Source organism: Symphalangus syndactylus, chromosome 18 (assembly GCF_028878055.3).
Source record: "Symphalangus syndactylus isolate Jambi chromosome 18, NHGRI_mSymSyn1-v2.1_pri, whole genome shotgun sequence".
Lineage (NCBI taxonomy): Eukaryota > Metazoa > Chordata > Mammalia > Primates > Hylobatidae > Symphalangus > Symphalangus syndactylus.
The window spans coordinates 108,886,115-108,913,668 of NC_072440.2; the positions used below are offsets into that span (position 1 = coordinate 108,886,115).

Consider the following 27,554-nt stretch of genomic DNA (forward strand, 5'->3'; position numbering starts at 1 on the left):
GTTCAAGACCAGCCTGGGCAATGTGGTGAAGCCCTGTCTCTACTAAAAATACAAGAACTGGCCAGGTGCGGTGGCTCAATCCTGTCATTCCAGCACTTTGGGAAGCTGAGGTGAGCGGATCACTTGATGTCAGGAGTTTGAGACCAGCCTGACCAACATGGCGAAACCACGTGTCTACTAAAATTACAAAAATTAGCTGGGTGTTGTGGCACATGCCTATAATCCCAGCTACTCAGGAGGCTGAGGCAGGGGAATTGCTTGAGCCTGGGAGGTGGAGGTTGGAGTGAGCTGAGATTGTGCCACTGCACTCCAGCCTGAGTGACAGAGTGAGACTGTGTCTCAATGAAAAAAAAAAAAAATTTGCTGGGTGTGGTGGTGCGTGCCTGTAGTCCCAGCTACTTTGGAGGGTGAGGCATGAGAATCACTTAAACTTGGGAGGTGGAGGTTGCAGTGAGCTGTGATTGTGAAACTGTACTCCAGCCTGGGCGACACAGCAAGATTCTGTCTCAAAAAAAACAAAAAAAAATGTAGTAATTTTGAAACTAATAAAAGCTGAGAGAATCTGTAGCTAGTACACCTGCACCCCAAAATTAAAGTTTCTGCCCTTCAAAAGACACCTAAGAAAATGCAAAAACAAGGCACAGAATAGTAAAAAAAAAAAAAAAAAAAAAAAAAAAATTGCAACACATCTATTGTGTATGATAGCTCATTTCCAACCAGGATATTTACGGAATTCTTAAAACACAGTGACAATAAGACAAACATCCAAAGTTTGAAAGATGGAGAAAACATTTGAAGAGATACTTTATAAAGATATACAAATAGACTATATATCAAAGGATTAATATATCAGATCCTATGTATCAAGTAGTCTGTACAACCTCAGTCATCAGAGAAATGCAAAAATAAAAAAAAGTTGACTATACCATGGATATAAAATAATTGGAACTCTCATATGTTGCTGATGGAAATGTGAAATACTGCGCCCACTTTGGAAACTGTTCCATTTCTTATAGAGCTAAATGCACATTTATCATAAGCCCCAGAAAGTATACTATTAAGTTTTTACCCAAGAGAAACAAAAATATATCCACACAAAAGACTGTACTCAAATATGCTTTCCCAACATTCTTATTTTGCTAAATTACTAATAACAGGATAGAGTGTGAGTGTGTGTGTGAGTGACAGAATATACAACATTATCTCTCTATAGTAAGTTCCACCTAGAGAGTCCTTTGTGGTTTATTCTAAAAACTCACCTACGATTTATAACATAATTTACTAGAAAATGGGTTTCGAAACTACTTACAAGCTGGATAATTCTTATATACACAGCAGTGGGAATTTAGTTATCAGCAAAGGCTCAAGGCTGGCAGTAACTATGGATTCCAGATTCAAGACTTTTGGTGCTGGAAGGACTCACTGGAGGAGACTCTCAGCCATCCACCAATCTCTGATCTCCCCCCCCTTTTTTTTTTAACCTCAGACAAAGTGCTGCTCTGTTGCGCAGGCTGGAATGCAATGGTGCGATCTCAGCTCACTGCAACCTCTGCTTCCTGGGTTCAAGTGATTCTCCTGCCTCAGCCTCCCAAGTAGCTGGGACTACAGGCGTGCACCACCACATCCGGCTATTTTTTGTATTTTTAGTAGAGACGGGGTTTCACTGTGTTAGCCAGGATGGTCTCGATCTCCTGACCTCGTGATCCACCCACCTCGGCCTCCCAAAGTGCTGGGATTACAGGTGTGAGCCACCGTGACCAGCCCTCCCCTTCTTCTAGTAACTGAACTTCGGTTTTGCCTGAGCACATGGCCGCCTACCTAAAGACTATTTTCAGCCTTCCTTGCATCTTGGTGTGGCCAAGTGACTAAACCCTAGGTAGTGGGATGTGAGTGGACACACTGTCTTCCAGATGACGTATCGTAAAAGGAATACTGCAGAGCTCTCCAGCCTCTCCCTCTTCCAGATGGCTGGAAGACAGCAATGGGAAAAAGCTTCCTGGACTTGGCTGAGGAAGGTAGAGTCAATCCACAGCGCTGGCCCACATATCTCCAAAGTGTTCTACCACCTGGAAATAAACATGTATCCTATTCCAGCCACCATACCTTTGGCTTTCTTTGTTAATGCAGCTGAGCCTACAGCCTAACTGACAGACTTACCAAAACCTTTCATTTTACAGAGAAGAAAATAGAGCCACAGATGTTCAATGAATTCCCCTAGGTTACACAGGTTATTGGCAAAGCAACAATTTGAAACCAATTCTTCTAATTCAAAGCTCTTCCTAAGCTCACATACTGATCAGGGATATGTCCATATATCAGGCAACTTCTGGGACCCTGGAGAAGACTCAGCTACTCATTCTTTACGGAACACTAAAATTAAGCCATTTGATTTCCAGTTTTGTTTTTTTTTTAAATGTGGGTAAATAGAAAAGGCATTTTATTTTTAAATTTTACAGTATTTAGTTGAGAAATTTTTTTTTTTTTTTTTTTTTTTTTTTTTTGAGACGGAGTCTCGCTCTGTCGCCCGGGCTGGAGTGCATTGGTGCAATCTCGGCTCACTGCAAGCTCCGCCTCCCGGGTTCACGCCATTCTCTTGCCTCAGCCTCTCCGAGTAGCTGGGACTACAGGCGCCCGCCACCACGCCCGGCTAATTTTTTTGTATTTTTAGTAGAGACGGCGTTTCACCGTGGTCTCGATCTGACCTGGTGATCCGCCCGCCTCGGCCTCCCAAAGTGCTGGGATTACAAGCGTGAGCCACCGCGCCCGGCTAGTTGAGAAATTATATATATTCAAGGTATACAACATGATCATTTGTTGTAAGTAGACACTGTGTACTGAATCCCAAAGTCGAAATAATTAACACAACCATCACTACCCATAGTTACAGTGTGTGTGTATATGTGTACGGGTGGTGAGGACACTTAAAATCTGCTCTCACCAAATTTCAAGTAAACAATGCAGTATTACTAACTATAGTCACCATGTTAAATGTACATTCCATCCCCAGCATTCCTTCCTCTTGCATAAATGAAGCTCTGTACCCTTTGAGTAACATCTCCCCATGCCCCTCACACCCCCAGGCCCCAGCTTCTATGAGTCTGACTTCTGTAGATTCCACATGTAAATGAGATCACGTGGTATTCATCATTTTGTGTCTGGCTTATTTCATTTAACCTAATGTCCACCAGGTGCATGCAGATAGTCACAAATGGCAAGGTTTCCCCTTGTCTTTTAAGGACTAAATAGAATTCCATTGTGTATATTTTCTTTTCTTTAAAAACTTTTTTTTTTTTTTTTAAAGAGACAGGTCTTACTCTGTTATCCATGCTGGAGTGCAGTGGTGCAATCATAGCTCATTGCGGCTTTGAACACCATGGCTCAAGTGATCCTCCTGCCTCAGCCTCCTGAGAAGTTGGGATTATGGGCGCGAGCCACTACATACCAGATTTTCTCTGTCCTCTCACCTGTCGATGGGTACTTAGGTTGATTCCCTATCTGGGCTACTGTGAATAATTCTGCAGTGAGCATGGAGCACAGGCATCTCTCTGAGATCCTGATCTCAATTCCTTTGGATACATACCCAGAATGGGGGACTGTTAGATCATATGGTAGCTCTATTTTTAACTTTTTAGGGCACCTCCTTTATGTTTTCCAAAATGGCTGTATTAATTTACATTCCCACCAACAGTGTCCAAGGGTCTCTTTCTCCACACCCTCACCAACTCTTGCTGTCTCCAGAGTTTTTGGTTAACAGCCGTGATATCTCATTGTGATTTTGATTTGCATTTCACTGATAATTAGTGCTGTTTCTAGCTCTTTGATTTAAACAGAAATCCTTCCGAGAGAAATACAATTAGTCATTTTCTATGGTAGGGAGAAATACAGCATAAGACAAAGAGGTCAGAACGAAGGCAAACAGGACCTGTGTTCTGGCACTGGCCCTGCAGTGTAGTGGCTGCATTATCTAGGGTAAACACGTCCATGGGAATCTGCCCGGACCTCTACTGAGCCACAGGGCACTGAAATTATCCATTTGCAGGTCTGCCTTCCCTTGTCTAGGCCATCTGTCCTGGTCTGGGCTGGCGGGTGGGCATCACACTCTCCTTTGTGTCACGAGGAGAGGGGATGCCTGGGACATGGCAGGCTTGCTGGTGAATGCACAAGTCATTCGGATCTGTTTCCTCATCATAAAAGGAGAAACTGGACTGGATCAGAGACCTTTCAGCTTTTTTTGAGGAACAGGTGTTTTCCATTCCTTGAAAGCTTTGAGCTCGTTGCAAGGTACTGAGTACTCTTAGCCCTACTCACTAAGTGTCATATGCTCACCGCAGCGCTTTTGTCAACCAAAGTGAAACACCTCTGCCCCTTTCCAAAGGTACCTAAGACCCTTGGACTCCAGCACCCAGTTGGGAAGCAATAGATTAAGTCTTTCCTGTGGCAGCCTTCAGATTTCCTCTAAGTTACAGTCAGAGGGAGAAGCAAACGGCAAGGCAAGCAACAGAGGGTTTGAAAGAAAGTGCTAAAGGCCAGACCCACAGATGTTAAAGGCATTTCACAGCAGAGAGGACAAAGACCCTGAGAGAGACGGGAAGGAACGTGGAGCAGAACACAAAAGCCATCTTGGGGGTACAGGGTACAGAGACAAGACCAGGGAGTGGGAGAACAGGTAAGGATTCAGTGACAAATCAATCCAATCCCATACATCCAAATACCCCTGACATCAGAGTCCGGAATTGGTATTCATTAAAAATATCCTGCAAAGGTTAAATTATGCTCAGTATATTCTGCCTAAGAGGGTAGAGAAGGATGCCTAGACCAATGCCTGGTCAAGAGTAAGCACACAATACAGTAAATGAATATTAGTAAATTAGTCAATTAATATTCTGGAAAGACTGCTGTGTAAAATACCCAAAATATGGATGTCTACAGGCTTACACTTCAGTTATCTGAAAAAATTAATTGGCTTCATTTCTCTAGCATGCCACTTTTCTTTTCCTAGAGAATTCACCACTCCTAGGTCTCAGCCATCTATCAATTCAATAAAAATAGTCACAGTCATACAGTTGGCTTATTGGCTTACCTCCTTGTGTTCAGGAGTGGGAGTGGAGTGGGTAAGTGGGTTCGGGAGTGGGTAAGTGGTCGCACTAAAGGGGACTGTAGGTCCTTCTTTCAGTTTCAGGAAGACAGACATGCACAGGATCTGAGGCCAGTAAACTGGGAGGTGGGGCGCCCCGCCACGTACAGTGCCATATGGAAACTACTAATCCTGTCCCACAATTTGGTTGCAATAAACTAAAACTGACGTGCATATGATTTAATCTGATACATATGTATACATATATTTATAAAAATTTTATCATACTATGCATGCTACATGCTATCTTCTGTCCTGATTTTCAAATTTAACAGTATGAGATGAACCTTATTAAATATTCTATTTTATATCTTTTCTAAAAATAGATTTTACAATTTATTTATATTATTATTCACCAATGATCAGACGAAGATTTTATTACTTAGAGCACTTTTAGGTTTGCTGCAAAATTAAGCAGGGTATAGAGATCATCCATATATTGCCTGTCCACATACACACACAGTCTTCCCCATTATCAACACACCTGGCCAGAGTGGTCCACCTATTACAACTGATGAATCTACACGGACACATCATTGTCACCCAAAGTCCACAGCTTACATTAGGGTAGACTCTTGGTGTGGTACATTCCATGGGTTTGGTAAAAATAACATGTACCCAGTATTAAAGTATCATACAGAATATTTCATTGCCTTAAAATCCTCTATGTTCCACCTGTTCATCCCTTCCTCCCCCTAACCCCTGGCATCATTTTAAAAACTTATATAAATATTCCATTGTAAAGGTGAGGTGAGTCAAATGTATTCAAGCCCCCGATAACGGGCTTTTAGATTATTTCAGATTCTTTGCAATTACAAACCACCCTGATAGACATTTCAACAGCTGGTATATGTATACAAGTATGATTATGTCCTCACAACACATTCCTAAGAGTGGAATTTCTGGGTCAAAGGATATGCACAATTTGATTTTAAAATTTACTTAAATATGTTTGTACTGATTTTGGTCCCATCTGGGCTGCCTTAGAGAGGCTATTTTCCCACACTTCAACAAACAGTAAATCATGCTTGCTAGATGGAAAAGGAAATGACTTGAGTGTGATGGCGGCAGGAGGCAGACAAATCCTAGGCAGACAGGGGCGGTCCCCGGTGAAACCTGACTGGAGCTGAAGACAGTTTAAAGCCTGGCTGCAAGTCCCGGATAAACCCACGTAAGAGACCGAGAACCTCTGGTCCCATGTGGCGCACTTTCCTCTGATTGACTGATTACCCCTCTTCACCTATTTTACATATACCTACCCTTCCCCAATTGGTTTTTTCCACTGTCGTGCCCACCTTTGATTGGCGACTTTGTTTTAGCCTTCTTTTTTGCATACTCGCAATCAGCATGCACCTCTCCATTCTGAGCCCAAAAAAGCCCCTGAGCCAGCCACACTGGAGACCCCGTGACTTCCGGTGGGGGACCACCCTCGCCTCCCCTCTCTGCTGAGAGCTGTTTTGTGCTCAATAAAACTCTTCTCCGCCCTCCTCACACTCTGGTTGTCAGCGTAATCTCGTTCTTCTTGGAGGCAGGACAAGAACTCAGTACTCCGCGGAGTACAGGTACCAAGACAGCAATAACACTGTAACCCTCCATTCCCCACCCGCTTCGGCTGCCCCACTCAACGGGAAGCAGTGGTCTGTTCATGCGCCCGTTTAGAGCCGTTAAGATGCCCATTAGTCTGGCTGCAGATGCGGGTCGAAAAGAGCTGTGTGCACGCTGTAACATCCCCTCTCGGGCTTCGGGGTCGCGGGCGTCGCTGTTTGGGGACCACGGTGTTCCCCTCGCCTGGACGCGAGAGTCCACTGTGGGAATCACTTGCCACTTGCCTGGTCCAGCTACAAGCCCCGTGTGGAGCCTGCTCCTATGCTGGCGGGTGGAGCAGCCCCCGGGCCCCTACACTCAAGTTGCTCGCACAACTCTCCTGCTGGGTGCTGACAGCACAGTCACCGAGGCCACGGGATATGCCAAAGCGCAAGGCAGGTGCAGCTCGGCAGGCCTAGTGGGAGAACCTGGGCCGAGAGGGGCCTGGGCAGGGGCATCGCCGACCGCGGAGGTCTCTGGCTGGCAAAGTGGCACCGAAAAAAACCCTGCATCAATTGTCTTTCACTAGTAGTGAGATCGAACATTTGTATGTTACCATTTAGCTTAACATTTACATATTTCTGTGATTTGTTACTTTTTGGGTCACACATATTTTTCTTATTCAACCTATAAAACTTCTACATCAGGCACATTATATGTTACAGGAATATATTTTCCCACATTTTAAAGAAAGAAATGGATTTATTATTAACTGGAGTTCAAATGTCAAATGGATTACAGGGCATGGAGAACTGACTGAGAGAATTACGGTAGAACTGTCTGCCTTGGTGGTATTTATTTCTACATCTCTGAGTAGCAGTCCATTAAATATGTTCTGTTGGGGAGACCAACAGATCCCTAATTACTCAGGGGCAGAGGAACGCAGAGCTCACAATGGGATGTTAGGAACTACTGAAAACAAGGCCTTCTCCGTGCCTTGAGGGGCACTGTGAGTGTCTCACAGGCACAGAGGGGAGGCGCGAGCTGCGGAGGCGGGAGACCCGGCTCACCTGGATGTTGTCGAACCTGAGGCCCGGCATGGTGAGGTTCTCCTTGTCCACGAACACGGCACCGCGCTGCTGGGCGGCCACGGCCCGCAGGACTCCACGCGTAGCCTCGCCGGGGAGCCAGGCGTCGTTCCTCCGGTCCATCTCGCTCATGCTCAGGGCGGTGGCAAAGGGGTCGTCACTCCCTGCAAACACTGCCTGGATGTGCGCGAAAGGCTCTGGCGACGCGGGGGGCGCAGCTGCCTGGGGCCCTCGCATGGCCACGGGTTCGGGGCGCCCCTCGGTCCCGGGCACAGCGAGGGGAGGCGGGCTGGCGGGGGCCGGGGAGCCCGCGCCAGGGTTGCTGATGGAAATGAAGGCGGAGGTAGTGAAGGAGTCGAAGAAGTCCGAGGCCAAGGAGTGGCTGGCGGCCGTGTCCCCGAAGAACGTGCTGAGGCTGGGGCTGGGCTGCACGACCTGGGGCGGTGTCCTGGCCGAGGCCTCGCTGGCGCCGCCGAAGCTGGGCGACTTCACCATCTGCGGCTCGAAGCCGTCCCCGGAGGCCGGGGGCGTGCGCTGGCTGAAGATAGTGCACACCGGGACCGGCTCCGCAACGGGAGGCTCCTGCTCTGGGCGCGCGGCTTCGCTGCCTGGGACCTCGCGGGCCGCGTCCTGCCTCGGGGCCCCTCCGCTACTGGGGGCCGCGTCCTCGGGCGCACAGTCGCCGTCGACCTCGCCGGTGGGACTCGGAGTGCCCGCGGGCTCCGGGCCTGGGTCGCCTTCCCCTCCGGGCTCAGCTTCGTGCCGCACTCGGCCCAGGTCGCCCGCCTCGCCCTCGCTGTTGTTGGGCGAGTCGGAGATGAGGACGCTCTCCATCATGTGTTCGTTCAGCTTGTCCGCGAGAGGACTCGAGCCTTCCGATGCGGTCTCGTTCTCTTCGGATCCAAACTCATCTCCGCCAAGATCGATGGTTTCCTCGTGGAAGAGCAACCCCTGCTCCTCCGGAGGCGCGAGCTGAGGGGGGTGTGGGGCCTCCGGGGCCGGGGTCTCCTCGCCGCCGCCAGCGTCCTCCATGACCCTGAAAGCAAAGGCAGAGAGAAGGCCCCTGAGCGTGATCTTCGTTCACCTCAACCGAAAAATGCGTATTGCTTATAGATTCAAATGACTCAGACTTCCATTTCTACAACTTCTTATCCACGTGCTTTTGATTATGGTAAAATACACATAAAATTCACCACCTTAAGTTCAGTAGTGTTAAGCACATCTACATTTCTGTGCAACCAATCTCCAGAACACTTTTCATCTTGCACAACTAAAATTCTATCCCCATTAAACATCCCCCAATACCCATCTCCCCCTGCCCAGAGCATCTGCCGTCCCACTATAAAATAAGTGGAAGCACCTGACAATCGTCTTCTTGTGACTGGCTGATTTTACTTAGCATAAAGTCCTCAAGGGCTATTTACGCTACATCTTGGTCAGTTTCCCTCCTTTTTATGGATGAAAAATATTCCATGGTATGCGTACACTACATTTTGTTTATCCAGCTATCTGTTGTTGAACACGTGGGTTGCTCCCATCTTTTAGCTATTGTGGATACTGCTGCAATGAACGTGGCTGTACAAATATCTCTTTGAGACCCTGCTTTCAATCATTGGGGTAAATATCTAGAAGGAACTGCTGGATTATATGGTAATTCTATTTTTAATTTTTTTTTTGAGGCACCAAAAAACTGTTTTTCATAGTGGCTGAACCATTTGTCATTCCCACCAACAGTGCACAAGGGTTGGAATTCACATCCTTGCCAACAATTGTTATTTTGTTTTTATTTTATTTCATAGTAGCCATTCCAATAGGTGTGAGGTTCCAGCCACATAAACACTACTTTATTCTGAGACTCAGCTAAGTCCCTCCTCTTCCATAAAGCCCTCCCAAGACTCTTCAATTTGTAATAGTCTCTTGACTCTTCCCCATGCCGTCTGCCCCCTCGCCCCGCCTCATATTATCTGCCTAACTCTGGAAATCTGATACAGTGAGAATGACATGAAAAATTTAAACAGTAAGAAAACAACAGCACACTCACTGAGCACTGATGGCTGAAGCTGACAACACAACTAGTTAACATTTATCAGCACATACTACGCCCTTGGCTATATATACATATGCCTATGTGATTCTCAGAACACCCCTCCGAGACAGCTGCTATCACTGTCTTCGTTTCGCAGATGAGGACACTGAGGCCTTGGGAGGCTATGTAAGCCAAAATCACACAGCTAGTGAGTAGGGAAACCAGGACCAGCCAAAGTTGGCACATTGAGGGGCCACTGGCTGGTAGAGGTCACAGAATGAGACAAAGAGCTCAAACTGTAAAAAAGTATTTGTTCCTTTCCTTGAAAAACTTTTACTTTATGTAGTTTTACTCTCATAGTGAACAAATTCAAGTTAAGGAAATCTAAGAGACTATGATAAAAGATAAGGGATTTTTTTCAGAATAAAACAACATGTACCTTTTTTACTTAAAAAATGACACTTAGCTGATCTCTAGATAAGACTACCCTTTTCTCACTGTCAACACTTCCATCACAGTATCCCCAATGAGTCAGCCTTCCCAAAACATTATTGTAAAGTACTTAATCCAAGTCATACATTTTGAAGAAGTTTCCGGTTCAGCCTGGTCAGTTACTAATTCCCTTATACATTCATCCAATAATTGTTAAGTATAAAATGAATAAAAAATTCAATGAAAAGGAGTAAAACCTTTTTTTTTCCTGCCATGTTTCACCGTGAGCCCGAAGAACAAACTGCCCTAGAACCCCAAAGGGGGAGCCCCCTGTGCATGGTAAGGCTGCTCCTTCGGGTCCTTCCTGCGCAGGGACAGAGGCCGGACACAAGGAACCAACAGGCAGCATGAGGCAGCGCGCCCTCTGAAGTCTCCCAGCAGGACTTGAAGGCACTACCGTGGTCTGCATATTTTATTTTAGAAATAAGAATTTATTTCCATATCAGCTAATGATGAGAGAAAGGGATCTTCCCTCCATCTCATCTCCCCTCAGCCCTAACAAGATTCTAGGTTCTAAAGCTAATTCTGATTCAATCTCACAGATTTTAAAAGTTTTATTGCCTTTGTAAAGAAACTTTTTTAAGAAACAATTCTTATTATTGTGAGATGAAGCTGCTTTAAACCTCTAAGATTTAGGGAAATCTGTTTATCAGAGATAAAATAACAAAGAACATCGCCTAGAAAAACATCACCAAAATAATAAAAATTAAGGTAAAATGCTTCTAAACTATAAAGCTTAAAAACTTTATAAATTGTAAATTAAAGAGAACTGATAAAATGGGAATGTCCAAAATTTTCATTAATACCTGCAAACCACTTCTGAGAAGAAAATAAAAAAATAAATTTTATTCTTAAGTAAATACCAAAGTAATAAAAAGCCCTAATAATTTAGGGCAGGGATGATCACTTTTGCTTTCACACAAATAAAATCTAGAAGCAGGAAAATGCTTGTAAGGATCTGAGGGTTTCTTCTCTAGAAAATCAAGAGGAATGCTCAAATAAAAATGATACAAAACATGATTTAGATGATGCTTTTATGAATGGGAAGACATACATATTATAAAGCTACATCTATATAAATTATATACATAAGATTTTGTGAGAAGGGACATATAATTTGTAGCAAAATAGCTTCTTCACTTCAAGGGTTTCTTTAATCTTCTTCCAATATAAGGTTCAAATGCAAAGCAGACACTAGTAATAACCATGTATATATGACCAGATAGTTCTATAACCATAAAAAAAGTACAACCAGTAGTTAAGTCCTCCCACAAAGAAAATATAGGGTCCAGAGGGTTTACCAGTGAATTCTACCAAAGATTCTGTACAGATAATTCCTACAGTACAAAAATTCTTGCAGAGAAGAAAAAAGACACATGACCCAATTCACTTGATAAGGCTAATATAACCTTGAGATCAAAATTTGACAAGGCCATACTAAAAGGGAAACTATCATCTCACTCATGAACACACATGCAAAAATCTTGAAATATTCGCTAACTGAATCAGCAATGTATTTATTTTCTAACAAACTCAAGTTATCCCAGAAATGTACTGTTGGTTTAATGCGATAGATTAAATAATAAAAGTACATGACTATCTCAACAGATGCACAAGAAGGTATCTAATAAAATTCAGCATCTGCTCAAGATAAAACCTGTCAGCAAACCAGCAACAGAAAGTAACCTCCCTAATGCAATCAAGGGTACCTACCAAAAACCTAAAGGAAACCTTAAATTAATGGTGAAACATTTAAAGCACTCTCTTCAAAAGTAGAAAAAGATAAAGATGTCCTCTTCAACATTTTTATGCTGCCTAATACTGGAGTCCTCGGGCAGTTTTAAGGCAAGAAAAATAACAAAAAGCTATAATAAAAACTGAAAAGAAAAAAATATAAACCCTCATTCTTTGTGTATGATTATTTATGTAGAATACATCAAAAATCTATGGTATAAAGACTGAACTATCGGGCCGGGCACGGTGGTTCACGCCTGTAATCCTAGCAATTTGGGAGGCCGAGGAGGGTGGATCACCTGAGGTCAGAAGTTCAAGACCAGCCTGGTCAACATAGTGAAACACTGTCTCCACTAAATATACAAAAATTTGCCAGGCGTGGTGGCCGGCGCCTGTAATCCCAGCTACTCGGGACACTGAGGCAGGAAAATCACTTGAACTCGGGAGGCGGAGGCTGCAGTGAGCCGAGATCGCACCATTGTGCTCCAGCCTGGGCAACAGCAGCGAAACTTCATCTCAAAAAAAAAAAAAAAAAAAAAAAAAACCAAACAAGACTGAACTATCACAAGGGAATATGTAGCACACATCAAAGGAAAAGACGATTTTCCTTGAGTGATGTGTAGACAAATCATGCAGCTGGGAAAAAATAAACTTAGAATCTTGCCTCACCACAGACACAGCATCAATCTCAGGGACATTAAAAACTTAACTGTGAAGGCCGGGCGCGGTGGCTCATGCCTGTAATCCCAGCACTTTCAGAGGCCGGGGCGGGCGTATCACGAGGTCAGGAGTTCAAGACTAGCCTGGCCAACATGGTAAAACCCTGTCTCTATTAAAAATACAAAAATTAGCCGAGCGTGGTGGCGGGCACCTGTAATCCCAGCTACTCTGCTACTCGGGAGGCTGAGGCAGGAGAATCGCTTGAACCCAGGAGGCGGAGGTTGTAGTGAGCCAAGATTGCGGCACGACATTCCAGCCTGGGTGACAGAGAAAGACTCCGTCTCGGGTGGGGGTGGGGGGGGGGCGGCAAAAATAAACTGTGAAAGGCAAAACTTTCAAAAGAAAATATAAGAGAATATATTTTCAGAGTAGGCAAAGCCTCTTAAACTAGGCATAATAAATAAGTACAAACCATAAAGGGAAAATGGATACATCTGCTATATTAAAATGGAAAGTTCTATCATTAAAAACCTAAAAAAAGTGAAACAAACAAATGTAACTGAGAAAGGATTAAGACGAAGAATACATAAAGAATTCCTACAAATTAATAAAAGGACACTAAATGATCCATTAGAAAAATAAGCAACAGAGCTGAAAGGGGTGTACCTTTGAACATTCATGTTGAGAAACCACTTGGTATTATCTAGTAAAGTTTAAAAAGCACATTATCTTATCACTTTGATAACTATACATCTTGATTTTTCCCAGAACAATTCAATTTTTCACCCATGGTTTAAGTTATTCCTATTATTTTATTAGTATTATTATTTTCTAAGACATAGTCTGGCTCTGTCACCCTGGTGGGAGTGCAATGGGACGATGGTGGCTTACTGCAGCCTTGATCTTCTGGGCTCAAGCCCATCCTCCCGCCTCAGCCTCTGGAGTAGCTGGGACTACAGGTGTGCACCACCACACTCGGCTATTTTTGTATTTTTCATAGAGATGGGGACTCTATGTTGGCCAGGCTGGTCTCAAACTTCTGGGCTCAAGTGATCCTCCTGCCTTGGCCTCCCAAAGTGCTGAGATTACAGGCATGAGCCACTGTGCTTGGCCTCAGTAAAATCATTAAGTGTCTCCTTTCACTCTTAAAGGAGTCTTGGTTGAGACAATAAATATGTGGTCATAGTACCTAGGACTTAGCAATTCCATTGCTAGATACATATCATGGAGGAATTCCTGTACATGAGCAGTGTAAGCTATGATGCTGAATTTCACAAATAACAAATCAAATACCTTTCTTCTAAAGTCCTAAAAGAAAATGTAGGCTGGGCGTGGTGGCTCACGTCTGTAATCCCAGCACTTTGGGGGGCAGAGGCAGGCGGACCACGAGGTCAGGAGATCAAGACCATACTGGCTAACATAGTGAAATGCTGTCTCTACTAAAATACAAAAAATTAGCCAGGTGTGGTGGCGGGCGCCTATAGTCCCAGCTACTTGGGAGGCTGAGGCAGCAGAATCGCTTGAACCCAGGAGGCGGAGGTTACAGTGAGCCAAGATCATGCCACTGCACTCCAGCCTCGCGGCAGAACAAGACTCCGTCTCAAAAAAAAAAAAGAGTGAGTAGAAAAATAAACAGCATGACTCTGTATATTCAAAAACATGTAAATTAAACAAAAATGTTGAATCCAAGCACTTTTTTTGTGTTAGGAACACAAACACATTTGGTCAAACTACAAAGAAAAGCCAGGATATAGTAACAGCCACTTTAGTGAGGGAGGGGTGGAAGGTGATGGCAGGAGAGCTTGACTGGGAAGGGACACACAGGGGTTTCAACGCATTGGGAAATGGTCCCCATCTTATGCTGGTAATGGAAGACTGGGTTGACTTGATCTTTAAATCTCACATGTGTGTTACGGGTAATCTTTATATTTCATAATTAAAAATGGAAAAACACAAGTATCTGTTCTTGATTTGTACGTGATAGAAACCTTTACTCCCTCCTATCACTGGCTTTATTGTTATTAAACCATAAATAGGATTTTAAGCTTACAGAAGCTTTCCATCACAGTGCAGCAAAGAAATCTGACTTTCTCCTTGTCCAGCTAAGGGCTTTGCACAAGAATGTGCTTAATTAATTGTTTAAATTTTTTTAAATATTAAATTTAAGTAATTCTGTATTTGAGAAATAAAAAGTTCCTAACAACATTTAAAACTTGGTTTCTCAGGTTCATTTCCTGGACACAGACACTCTGTAAACATAAATCTTTTCCCAAATTGCAGTCATGTAAAATTTCTTTCCATAAGGGCACTAGGGTGTGTAGTGGAAATCTAGGTAGCATGTATTAACAGAAGTCTCCATGTAATGAACACTCACTACAGATCAAGCATTTTACCTGTATTCTTTAATACTCATCCTAAACTTACGAAGCATTATTATTACCTCCATCGTACAGCAGAGAAGGCCAACTGATTTGCCTAACGTCACACTGGCAGTACCTGATGGTGACAGACTACCCACACAGGGTTTTCTGCCAATACTCTTTTCTCTGTGCTGGTCACCTCTCAGCTCCTCTTGCAAGGTTGCCAGGCAAGGGTGGGCAGAAAGAGCTCTGAATGCAGGGTCTCAATAACTGTGTTGAGTCTTAGCTTCACGACCAAGTGAAGTAACCTCTGAAAATCTTGATCTTTTAGATGAGGTTGGTACATCAAAATAAAGAGGATTAAATAGTGGCACCCATGCATAGGCATCTTTTAAAGTGTGAAGAGCTGCACAGACACAAGCATAGTAATTATCATTTTAATGATAAAGCAGAGTGGCAACACCCAGTTTAGTAACTGTGAAGAAGATCCCATCAGAAATCACAAAACGTAGGGCCGGGCGCGGTGGCTCACGCTTGTAATCCCAGCACTTTGGGAGGCCGAGGCGGGCGGATCACGAGGTCAGGAGATCGAGACCACGGTGAAACCCCGTCTCTACTAAAAACACAAAAAATTAGCCGGGCGTGGTGGCGGGCGCCTGTAGTCCCAGCTACTCGGAGAGGCTGAGGCAGGAGAATGGCGGGAACCCGGGAGGCGGAGCTTGCAGTGAGCCGAGATGGTGCCACTGCACTCCAGCCTGGGTGAGAGCGGGAGACTCCGTCTCAAAAAAAAAAAAAAAAAAAGAAATCACAAAATGTAAGAACTGAATGAGTAATACTGTGTAATATTTCATTTGCATTTCCCCTGTCCCTCTCCCACCCCAATCCCAAGACAGGGGCCTGGCTCATTATCCGCCACTATCTTCTGAATTTGCGAAAAGTGACTGAATCCAAAGACACCATATATTCAAGTAGCCATAAAAAAGTACAAACCGTAGGTCCAAGAAAATTTTTCCTTGGGGCTAAACTCTTTCGTAGTAAACAGTGAAAAAATGACACGTTAAAATACATCTTTGACCCTGCCGCTTCCTGTTAATAAACGCTTTTTCGGTCTTCACAGTAAATATACTTTACAATTAGTATGTGTAGCAACAGCGGACATTTACAGTGACTCAAATGCTTTTACACTGCATTGCAGCCTCACAATGCTGAGTTTGGCAGGGCAGGTCATTAGTAACCTCTTTCCGCAGGAGGGTGAATTAAGCCTAAGAGAAGTTAAGGGGCTTGCTGGGGGCCAGGCTGGCACCGAGCCTGGAGCTGGGGGTCTCGGGGACGCCTGGGCGCGCGCCAGAGGGTAGCTTCCCACCCGCTTCGCAGCAGCTTCCCCTCCCTGCAACTTCCGCGGGCTGCAAAGACGCTTCCAGCCCTCTGCAGACGTGGAGAGCGAGGGCCGCGGCGGCGTGGAGCCTGGCACAAGGCCCGCGGAGCACACACGCCCTTGGGTGGCAGGCGACCCCGCGCCCGGACCCCACGCCCACTCTAGCATCGGTCCCAGAGAAGGTCCCCCGGGCTGAGGCCAAGGCCGGCGTGCTCCCTCCCCGAGGTGGCGCTACACGGTCCCATCCCCTCTGGACTGCCGAGGCCCTGATCCTCACCTGCCACCCGCCCACTGGAGCTGGGGGAAGGGGTCACCTGCGGCCGTGACCAAGGTCCGGGAGGAAGGTGACAGCAGCCGCGAGTCGGAGAGGAACTAGCACCCCCGGGCATCCCCGTGCGCCTGCGCGTGCCGGGCCACGGCGCGCCTACTTCCGCGCATGCCCGGTGCAGGAATCCGTGGCCCTGGCCGCAGGCCGGAAATGGGGTTAGTTTCCGGTTCGTCTGCTGTGGGCGGGGCCTGGAGTCCAAGGTGTGAACCCGGACAGGCAACCAGGAACCGGTAGTTGAGGGCAAGGGACGCTGTACTTGGAAATGGGAACGGAGACTACACTCCATCTAGCCTGATTCTGTCACCCAGAGGCAATAAGCAAGACTGTGGCAGATGGGAAGGGTGATAGGGAGTCGCTTAGGCTGTTTTTATTGGCCAGCATATCCTAGAAATCCGTGTTTCTATGGATTTGTCTTTGTGTTTATCTGTATTTTGTAAGTTTCTTACCATGCACCTGCAGTACTTGTATAATAAAATTCATGATAAAGATCAGCGATAGGTGGGTGGGTTTAGTCCCTAAGTATGAAAGCCCTCTTAGCTCCACAAGTTAATACAAGTTAATATCGGCAAACGGAGTGGTTGAGTAGGATGATTCTCATGTCTGGGCAATTGCTTACTTGATTTCTTTCTTTTTTTTTTTTTGACCGACTCTGGCTCTGTCATCCAGGCTGGAGTGCAGTGGCGCGATCTCGTTCACTGCAACCTCCGCCTCCCGGATTCAAGCGATTCTCCTGCCTCAGCCTCCCGAGTAGCTGGGATTACAGGCTCGTGACACCACACCCGGCTAATTTTCGTATTATTAGTAGAGACGGGGTTTCACTGTGTTGGCCAGGCAGGTCTCGAACTCCTGACCTTGTGATCCACCCTCCTCGGCCTCCCAAAGTGCTGGGATTACAAGCGTGAGCCACCAGGCCCGGCCTGCTTATTTGATTTGTAATGTAATCTCTAAAATCTCATCCACTCAACAGATATTCATCCAGCCTTAACTCAGTTGGGCGCCATGCCCAACTGAGCAAAACCAGACCCAACCGTTTCCGTCACGGAGATCAATAAAGGGTAGAGGGGAAAGCTAATCACAGAAATGGAGGAAAGGTGTGTGGTCCTGGAAGCCGCGGTGGAACTAGGCTAGTGGCGTGGTTCAGCTATGATGTATTTTGGAGTCCTTGCAATGCCATTTCTGCTGGCCCAAGGCCAGGGCAGGCACTTTGGGCAGGATGCGTAAGAAGGGAGGTCTCTCCACCACAAGTCTTCAGTCTTTGGAGACCTCTAGGAACCCCAGGGCCTTCCCTTCCGACTCCCATTCGGAGGCATATACTAGTCCGGGACCACCAGCGGTGCGGTGCCGGCTTTCATAACCCCATCCTTGGTAGTGCTTTCTTTGCCACACAGTGCTGGGCACCTGCAGAAATGCATTAGGCATGGCCCTGACTTAGGGCACCTTGGGCCGAACCTAAGGGAGTCAGACAGCTCAGGTGCCCATCCTGGCTACCCAATGGACCAATGCGCGCTGCGACTGTGTTACTCCACTTTGCAGCGTCTCATCTGTAAAATGGAAGTGTAACAGCTTATTCATGGGGTTGGATGAAGCTCCTTATGGCAGTGCGTGTGAAGTGCTGGCCCAGCGCTCAGGATCGCCAAGTACAGTACAAATGACAATATATGGCGTCGCCCAACTACGGCGTGAGGGATTCTTAGATGCGATGGTTAACTAAGGCTAATCGCCGCTCGCTCCTGACGGCCTGCGCCCAGAGCCGGCCTCCACAGCCCGCTCCGCCCACTACCTTATTTCCTCTGGGCGGGGTTCTCACCTCCAGGATCCTGCGCGCTGAGAGCCCGGATGTGAGCCTAACTGGGCATGCTCACAAGCCAGCGCCGCTGCCATTGGTCGCTGGTGAGGAACAGATTGATGACACATCCGAAAAATAGGAAGTGGCCACTACGGAAGCTGTTCTGGGCCAGAAAGACTGCCAGTTTGGAGTCGTTTGCTGCGGGGAGGGAATGAATGGGCGCTGGGAACACGCCCGCGAGGTGGGGACGCGCCGGCCGTAGCGAGCGCCTTAGCGTGTGAGTGGCCGGGGTCGGGTCGCTTCCCCGCAGCATGGAGGACGATGCACCAGTGATCTACGGGCTGGAGTTCCAGGTGGGTCACTCGGAGGGCGGCAGGTGCTGCTCGGCCTGGCTGTTGATAGCATGCGCGGTCCCATGGTGACTTTGGTTTGCAGATCTCCCACCAGCCCTGCAAGGACCCGTGTCTGTTCCCTAGTTCCCATTTTGCAGAGAAGTAAACTGAGGCTTTGGGAGGTTAAACGGTTGTACTGGATAACAGGGTTGGCCACAGCCGGCCTGCCTCCTTCCCCTTCACGTCGTGTCCCGAACATGACTTCTGACCTGGAAGTTATCACTCACCTTGGTGGACTCATTTGTTTACACGCCCACCTTTTCCTCTAGAATTTGAGTTCCTGAAGGTAGGAACTGTATGTTGTTTTTTAAAAAATTGTTTGATTTTGAAACTATTTAAAGTATTTAGAAGAGTTGCAAAGATACATAGAAAGTTCTTCTTTACCCTCCACGCAGCTTCCCTTAATGTTAACACTTTACATAACCATGGTACATTTATCAAAGCTTAGAAATTAACATTGATACACTAATATTCAGTAAACCACAGACTGTCTTCGGATTTAACTGTTTTCACACTAGTTTTTTACCTTGTATTTTCCAGTGCCTTTTCATGACTGTCACATAGTAGGTGTTCAACAAATGACTATGAACTGAATGAGCCCCCAGAGCATAAGCAATGCACATGGCAGTTCAGGACAGCAAGAAAGCTGCCGTGGATAGAGTAAATGCATCAGGGGGAATGAGGTAGGGGATGAGATGAGCGGGGGAGGAAGATGAGGATTGTGTAGGGCCTGTTAGAGCCCTGTCCTGGTTTCACCTATTCAAGTAGCTTTTGAGAATGTGTTATGCCTAAAGCACTGAGGGACAGATAGATAGATAGAAACACAGTTCACTGCCATATGAAATACTTGATACATAATTTTGTGCAGCAGTATGTGTTAAAGATATAAATGATGTCTGCCTTTTTTTTTTTTTTTGAGATGGAGTCTTGCTCCGTTGCCCAGGCTAGAGTGCAGTGGCATGACCTCGGCTAACTGCAACCTCCGCCTCCTGGGTTTAAGTGATTCTCCTGCCTCAACCTCCCGAGTAGCTGGGATTACAGGCACCCGCAACCACACCCAACTAATTTTTGTATTTTTAGTAGATACGGGGTTTCACCATCTTGGCCTGGCTGGTCTTGAACTCCTGACCTTGTGATCTGCCTGCCTCAGCCTCCCAAAGTGTTGGGATTACAGGCGTGAGCCACCGCGCCTGGCCTAATTTAACTTCTTGATCTCCTTAAGCAATCTCTCAAAAAACCCATAGGATTTTATCTTCAGTATTGTGTCTTTGAGGTTAACTGAAATGCTATTTTCTGAGATTTGAAAAATGAATGAAATTGATTCTATTTTTAGTAGAAACGGGGTTTCAGGGTGTTAGCCAGGATGGTCTCGATCTCCTGACCTCGTGATCCGTCTGCCTTGGCCTCCCAAAGTGCTGGGATCTAGCCACCGCACCCAGCCTAGAGATTAAATTTTCAAATGCTTTTTTATATACATGGAACTGATAATTTGGTCTTAGGATTTTTCTCTTTTCATGTCTTTGGTCAGTTATGTTAATAGCTTTTTAAATATTGGCCCAGGGCTTGCATCCTTAGAAAGAAATTCCACTTGATTGTGGAATAGTCCTCTGCTGGATTCAGTTTACGAGTCATTTACTTAAAATTTTCACATTTAATATCTGTGTATTTTCCTGGTTGAGTTTTGTTTCACTGCTATGCTGGCTGCATAAAAAGCACTTAGGAATTTTCCTTCTGTTTCTGTGTTAGAAACAACTGAAGGTGTTATTGGTGTTGCCTGCTCCTAAGGCGTGGTGCTCTTAAAATGTTGACTTTTTAATCTGTGGTAACTAGTTGTTCAGATTTCTTGTCTTTCTTTTCTGATCAGTTGTGGTAACTTACATTTTCCTGGAAAATTCATCATTTATTCAGTGGACAAATATTTATTCCCTGTAATAAGGCACTGTTGTATGTGCCTGGAACAGCATAGGAGGAAACAGACAAAATCCCAGCCCTTGTGGATTTACTCACCCAAGACGCACCCTTGCAGAGGTATTTCTGTAGAGGAGTGAAGTCTCTGAGAATTGAGGATTTGTCTTTTGGGTTATTTCTATTTTTTTTTTTTTAATTTCATCAGTTGAATTTTTATTTATTTTTATTTTTACTTATTTTTTGGGACAGAGTCTCACTGTGTGGCCCAGACTGGAGTGCAGTGGCACAACTTGGCTCACTGCAACCTCCACCTCCCAGGTTCAAGCGATTCTCCTGCCTCAGCCTCCTGAGTAGCTGGGATTATCGGTGTGCGTCACCACAGCCAGCTAATTTTTCTATGTTTAGTAAAGATGGGGTTTCACCATGTTGGTCAGGTTAGTCTCGAACTCTTGACCTCGTGATCCATCTGCCTTGGCCTCCCAAAGTGCTGGGATTCCAGGCGTGAGCCATTGCGCCTGGCCAGTTGAAATTTTTAATACAAAAAATTCAAAACAATTTCCATTCATTTGCTCAGCATTTTTCTATCTTAATTACCCTCTATGTTGGTCTTCTGTCTTTTATTTGCAGTTGCTTAAATTATTTGTTTTCATTCTTTTTGTTAACACGAGCATTTTAAACACATGGATTTTATTCTGAACACTCACTTCTTGATTTTATTGTTTTGTGGATGTTTTGCAACTTTGAATTTAATTTTGAATTTCAGATCAAATTTCTTTTTTGACCTGAAATTCATTGAAGAGACCCTTCTCACTTCTGTCCCTGTCGCCTGCTGTGTTTGGGAGTTGTCTGTCTTTGTGTCCTTTCCACTGCAGACTTCCTTCCTGTGCTGGAAGTTTTCATTTCCATCTATTTGTCTTGGGTTGTCTTGCCATATCTTCTTTGAGTTCTGCTTTGCGTTTTTCTCTTTTACTTTTCTTTTCTTTTTTGTTTTGAAACAAGGTTTTGCTGTCACCCAGGCTGGAGTGCAGTGGCACAATCTCAGCTCACTGCCATCTCTGCCTCCTGGGTTCAAGCGATTCTCCTGCCTCAGCCTCCCAAGTAGCTGGGATTACAGGTGCATGCCACCATACCCAGCTAATTTTTGTATTTTTCGTAGAGACAGGGTTTTGCCATGTTGCCCAGGCTGGTCTCGAACTCCTGACCTCAAGTGATCTGCCCACCTCGGCTTCCCAAAGTGCCGGAATTACAAGTGTGAGCCACCATGCCGGGCCTCTTTTTAAAAAACTTTTTTTTGAGACAAGGTCTTGCTCTGTTGACCAGGCTGTAGTGCAGCAGTGTGATCGTGCCTTATGGCAGCCTGGAACTCTTGAGCTCAACCTCTCCCCCGGTTTCAGCCTCCTGAGTAGCCAAGACTACAGGTCTAGCTTATTTATTTATTTATTTATTTATCTCTATCTAATCTATCTAGTCAATCACTTAATTAATCAATGAGATGGGGGTCTCATCATATGGTCCAGGCTGGTCTTGAACTTCTTGGCTCAAGCAATCTTTCCACCTTGTCCTCTTACAGTTGTGGAATTACAGTCTTGAGCCACCATACCCAGCTTCTTTTTTTTTTTTAATTAAAACAATTTTTTAAATTGGTGCATATTAAATGTATATAGTTTCAGGGTATATATGATAAGTTAATACATTTATGTGATTGTAAAAATCAAGTCAGTGTATCTGAGATATCCATCACCTTAAATATTTGTTTTTTCTTTATATCAGAACCGTTCAAATTATTCTCTTTTAGCTATTTTGAAGTGTACGATAGACTATTGTAAACTGTAGTCAACCTGCTGATACACCAAACGCTATGTCTTAGTTCATCTATCCAACTGTATATTTGTACCTATTAACCAACTTTTCTTCATCCAAGCCACCCTGCTGTTTTTCTCATTCTCTGGTGACCATCAGTCTACTCCAGTTTCAGAAGATCCACTTTTTTTTTTTAGCTCCCACAGATGACTGAGAACATGTGTTGTCTTTCTATGCTTGGCTTAGTTCACTTAACATAATGACCTTCATTCAGTTCCATCCATTTTGCTGCTAATGACAAGACTTCATTCTTTTTTCTTTCTTGCTTTTTTTTTGAGACAGGGTCTCACTCTGTCACCCAGGCTGGACTGCAGTGATGCAATCTCAGCTCACTGCACCCTCTGCCTCCCAGGCTCAATAGATCCTCCCGCCTCAGGCCCTGGAGTGGCTGGGACTACAGGTGTGCATCATCACACCAGGTTAATTTTTTTTTGTATTTTTTGTAGAGATGGGATTTCATCATGTTGCCCAGGCTGGTCTCAAACTCCTGAGCTCAAGCAATCCTCCTACCTTGGCTTCCCAAAGTGCAGGGATTACAGGCATGAGCCACTGTCCATGGCAATTTTATTTGTTTTTATGGCTGAGTAATATTTCACTGTGTATGTATAGCACATTTTCTTTATCCATTCATCTGTTGATGGGCACTTAGGTTGATTCCATGTCTTGGCTATTGTGAACAATGCTGCAGTGTACCCCGGGGTGCAGGTATATCTCTTCAACATACTGATTTCCTTTCCTTTGGATATCTACCCAGTAGTGGGATTGCTGGATGATGTGGTAGCTGTATTTTTAGTTTTTTGAGGAGATGCCATACTCTTCTCCATAATGACTGTACTAATTTATATTCCCATTAATAGTGTATGAGGGCTCCCTTTCTCTACATCCTTGCCAGCATCTGCTATTTTCTTTTCAATAAAAATTATTCTAACTGGGGTGAAATGATATCTCAGTGTGGTTTTGATTTGCGTTTCTCTGACAGTTAGTGATGTTGGGCATGCTTTCAGAGAACTCTTGGCCATTTGTGCGTCTTCTTTTGAGAAATGTCTATTCAGATCTTTTGCCCATTTTTTAATTGAGTTATTTTGGTGTTTTTTTTGTTTGTTTGTTTTGTTTTTTTTTTGCTATTGAGTTGTCTGAGCTTCTTATCTGTTGTAGTTATTAATCCCTTGACAGATGGATATTTGCAAATCTTTACCCCATTCTGTGTCTTCTTCTTTTCTTTTCTTATCTATTTTTTTGAGACACGGTCTCACTCTGTCAAGCAGGCTGGAGTGCAAGGGTGCAGTCTCTGCTCATTGCAGCCTTGGTGCTCAAGCCTCCCACCTCAGCCTCCTGAGTAGCTGGGACTACAGGCGCACACCTCCACACTTGGCTGACTTTTATATTTTATGTAGAGATGGGATTTCACCATGTTGCCCAGGCTGGTCCCAAAGTCTTGTGCTCAAGCCATCCGCCCACCTTGGCCTCCCAAAGTATTGGGATTATAGGCATGAGCCACCATGCCTGGCTGCTTTTCTTTTCTTCTCTTCCCTGTTTTTAGAAAGATGATTCCTCCATTAAGTTTTATGATTTTTGTCGATATGTTTGATTACAGTTTTCAGCTATCCTGTGTCAATACTTCCCGGTTTGTGTTTTCCATCCTTTGATGTCTTTTTCTGTTTTTCTTCCCTGCCCGTCTCCCTTTGTAGTGCCTTTGCTTGGCGCCTATGCTCATTTCTTTTGATCGCTGGTCTTTTCATGGTGAATCTTTCCTGGTCCAGCAGGATCTGTATGTGGAGCTGGGCCCGGGCCCCATCGCAGGCTGGCAGGAATGCTGACAACATACTGTTGTGTTTGTGAGGAAATTCTTTGAGCTGTCATTTACCCCCAAGCCCAAGGAGAAGGGCAGATGCAGGCCGCCCAGAATGCAGCACCTCTCCCCTCAGCTTGAAGAGCCAGAAACAGCTTCCTGAGAAGACACCAGGTGGCCCTGCCTGCCCTACTCTCCTTCCTACCATGTGGTGTGTGGGAAGCACCTGCCCCCAGCCTGGGCACCTGTTGCTGTCGTCCCCTCCAGGGTTTCAGCATTGCTTCCAGGGCATGCACGTGGTCTAGGGATGCTCCCCTGGGCGTGCGGGGCTGTGGCTCCCCCAGCCTGCCTCCAGCACCTGCTCCTTCCTGACCTCAGCAGCCAATGCCATCTGTCTTCAGATACTATGCCTTTGGATTATAGATGTTTCTAAGTTTCACTGTAGATGGAGTTTATATTTCTGTTTTTTCTTCTTTTTTTTTTTTTTTTTTGAGACAGCGTCTCGCTCTGTTGCCCAGGCTGGAGTGCAGTGGGGTGATCTCCTTCTCCTTCCTGCTTTTGTGTGATTTCCCAGAGTCTGAGAGGAAAGAAATGAAGTCTCCAGCCCACCGCTTAAAACCTGAAGTCCAGATTTGACTGATAAAGTAGCTTTTGTGGCGAGCTTTAGGGTAAACTGGAACATGAACTCAGTCAGGAAAATTGGTTAAGAGGTTGTTAAAATGTAATTTTAGCACCGAATGGGGAGAGGAGGGTGGGGATGGAGAGCGCTGGAAGAGCCAGAGCCCAGGTATTGGGTGTGGGGCTGGGAGGGAGGGGCTCACCCCTATGTGTATGAATGAATGGGGCAGGCTGGAGGGAGGGGCACATCCCCCTGTGTATGAATGGGGCAGGCTGTGGGGGAGGGGCTCACCCCTGTGTGTATGAATGGGGCAGGCTGTGGGGGAGGGGTCACCCCTGTGTGTATGAATGGGGCAAGCTGTGGGGGAGGGGTCACCCCTGTGTGTATGAATGGGGCAGGCTGTGGGGGAGGGGTCACCCCTGTGTGTATGAATGGGGCAGGCTGTGGGGGAGGGGTCACCCCTGTGTGTATGAATGGGGCAAGCTGTGGGGGAGGGGCTCACTACCCCCTCCCCCCTCCCCTCCCCACCGCTGTGTGTATGAATGGGGCAGGTTGGGAGGGAGGGGCTCATCCCTGTGTGTTGAAAGGGGCTGGCGGGACTAGGGAGGGACAGGGACCAGAAAGGTAGTTGAGGTCCAAGCTTAGTTGAGTGGACGTGCCCAGGGGCGCTTAGTGCAGGTCTGGCTCAGGTAGTTGAGGAGGTGCCTGGGCACCAGATTCGCATTTGGAAAGCAGGGGCCTAACTTACAGAAAAGGGAGTGTGCCTAAGAGGAAGGTGTGGGTGAGAAAAGTCAGAATTGAACTCCAGAAGCAAAAATGCAGGTGAAGGGAGAAAGAAGAGCAGGAGGCGATTGGGAAGGCCTTGCAGGGTGTGCGGATGGTGGAGGTGCCCGTGTGAGGCAGTCCGAGGGCTTGGGCAGGGTCAGAGGGTGGAGGTGCCTGTGTGAGGGAGTCCAAGGGCTTGGGCAGGATTGGGGCTGGAGGCGGCTGTTGGGTCTGACAGTTGGGTGACTCTGATGACTGAGTGGAGGTCAGGTCAGCACAGTGTGAGGAACCGGGCGCAGCTGGTTGGAAGGGCTGGAAGAGCACTCCTCGCCTGCTTACCCATCGTTACATCTGCTGTGAGTGGAAGGACGGAGATAGGGCAGTAGTTTGGGAGGGACATTGAGTCAAAGGCAAGTTTTTTTTTTTTCCAAGGAGAAGGGGACATGTGAGCTGTTAACTAAGAAGCCAGAGAAGAGGGAGAGGTGAGAGCAGAATGGCTGCTATGGGGGTTTCCTGGGGGTTTCCTGCAAGCCAGAGATGGTTCTGTTTCCTTGGGGACCTGTGAAGTGAGTTCTTTCGTTGCAGCTTAGGGGGCTGGGCTTGCACCAGGGGCTTGTGAAGAGATTACAGGTAATATCTGCCCCAGGCAATACAAAATGGAGGAGGTGAGGGTGGAATGAAAGCCCCTTAGCTACGTGGAAAGGCTTGGGCTTCAACGGGTAAGTGCAGGAGCGAATGAATGAATGTGTGTTAGGGCTTCTGGGCTCTCAGAAATAGAGCATCATCACCTCAGTTCTCCTGGAGGGTTTATTTTCCTTTTAATGCACTTCAATGCTTTGATTGCATTTTTTCTTTTGGGTGTAGGAGATGAGAAATGGGTATTTAGGTAACACAGAATGGGGAAGTTAGCACTTTGCCCCCTTTCCTTCTTTTCCTTTTTTTCTTCTCTTCCTCCCTCCTCCCTTCTCATCTCCTTCCTTCCCCCTCCCCTTTCCCCCGCACTTTCCCCTTTCTGTGGGTCATCTTGGTGATTGGTGAGCAGCGCTCTGTAGCGGTCCTTTCTGGAGGGAGACTCTCAGTGTAGGAGAGCAGGTTCATCTGCCCCTGGCCTGTGTCTCCCCTGCTTCAAGCTGCAGCCCCTCTCCACCTGCCCTCCTTAAACCTTCTAAGTGGGGAATTCTGATAGCAAAGCTTTAATGGACATGGTTTGCTACCTGTTTCTGGTAACCACTTACTTGCTTAACCTAGTAAGCAAATGAATACAATTTTGAGTTTCCCCAAGAGAACAGTGTGTGCTCAGTTAATATGTATGTATAGGTACTGATATTTCTACCTTCTCTAAGTAGTCATAAGGTTCCTGATGGTTCTTTCCTGCTACGATCCTGAACTCTCAGCATTTCCAATTCCTTTGCCTGGTTTGGTTCCCTACAGGGTGGTGGCAGACTAGAGATTTGGCTTTATGAGAAAAACGCCTTGGCCTTTCTTTTCTTTTTTTCTTTTTTTTTTTTTTGTTTTGAGATGGAGTCTCACTCTTGTCGCCCAGGCTGGAGTGCACTGGCACGACCTTGGCTCACTGTAACCTCTGCCTCCCAGGTTAATCAATTCTCCTGCCTTAGCCTCTTGAGTAGGTGAGATTACAGGCGCCTGCCACCACGCCCAGCTAAGTTTTGTATTTTTAGTAGAGACAGGGTTTCACCATGTTGGCCAGGCTGGT

The 27,554-nt window shown here is 45.9% G+C and overlaps 2 protein-coding genes across 16 annotated transcripts in view; one reads left to right on the forward strand and one right to left on the reverse strand.

Moving 5' to 3' along the window:
• Positions 1 to 16,856, reverse strand: part of TRAPPC12 (trafficking protein particle complex subunit 12) — a 108,308-nt gene extending 91,452 nt beyond the window's left edge. For 7 of the 10 annotated variants that reach the window (XR_010116973.1, XR_008652695.2, XR_010116974.1 and 4 more), the window contains exons 1-2: positions 16,671 to 16,821; positions 7,729 to 8,782 (exon numbers count right to left, since the gene is read on the reverse strand). Coding sequence is in view for 6 of the 10 variants with exons in the window: in XM_055254219.2 (XP_055110194.2) it covers positions 7,729 to 8,778 (1,050 nt within the window). In the remaining 4 variants the exon portion in view is untranslated. Of the gene's footprint in view, positions 1 to 7,728; positions 8,783 to 16,670 lie in introns of all 10 variants that reach the window. The other 3 variants (XR_010116972.1, XM_055254217.2, XM_055254218.2) reach the window with 3 other exon arrangements.
• Positions 16,857 to 16,923: 67 nt separating this feature from the next.
• Positions 16,924 to 27,554, forward strand: part of EIPR1 (EARP complex and GARP complex interacting protein 1) — a 177,353-nt gene continuing 166,722 nt past the window's right edge. The window contains exons 1-2 of one of the 6 annotated variants that reach the window (XM_063622854.1): positions 24,727 to 25,243; positions 26,273 to 26,322. In XM_063622854.1, coding sequence (XP_063478924.1) covers positions 25,214 to 25,243; positions 26,273 to 26,322 — 80 coding nt within the window. In that variant the 5' untranslated portion in view covers positions 24,727 to 25,213. Of the gene's footprint in view, positions 18,861 to 24,726; positions 25,244 to 25,698; positions 25,898 to 26,272; positions 26,323 to 27,554 lie in introns of those variants that run through there. The other 5 variants (XM_063622855.1, XM_055251546.2, XM_055251545.2 and 2 more) reach the window with 5 other exon arrangements.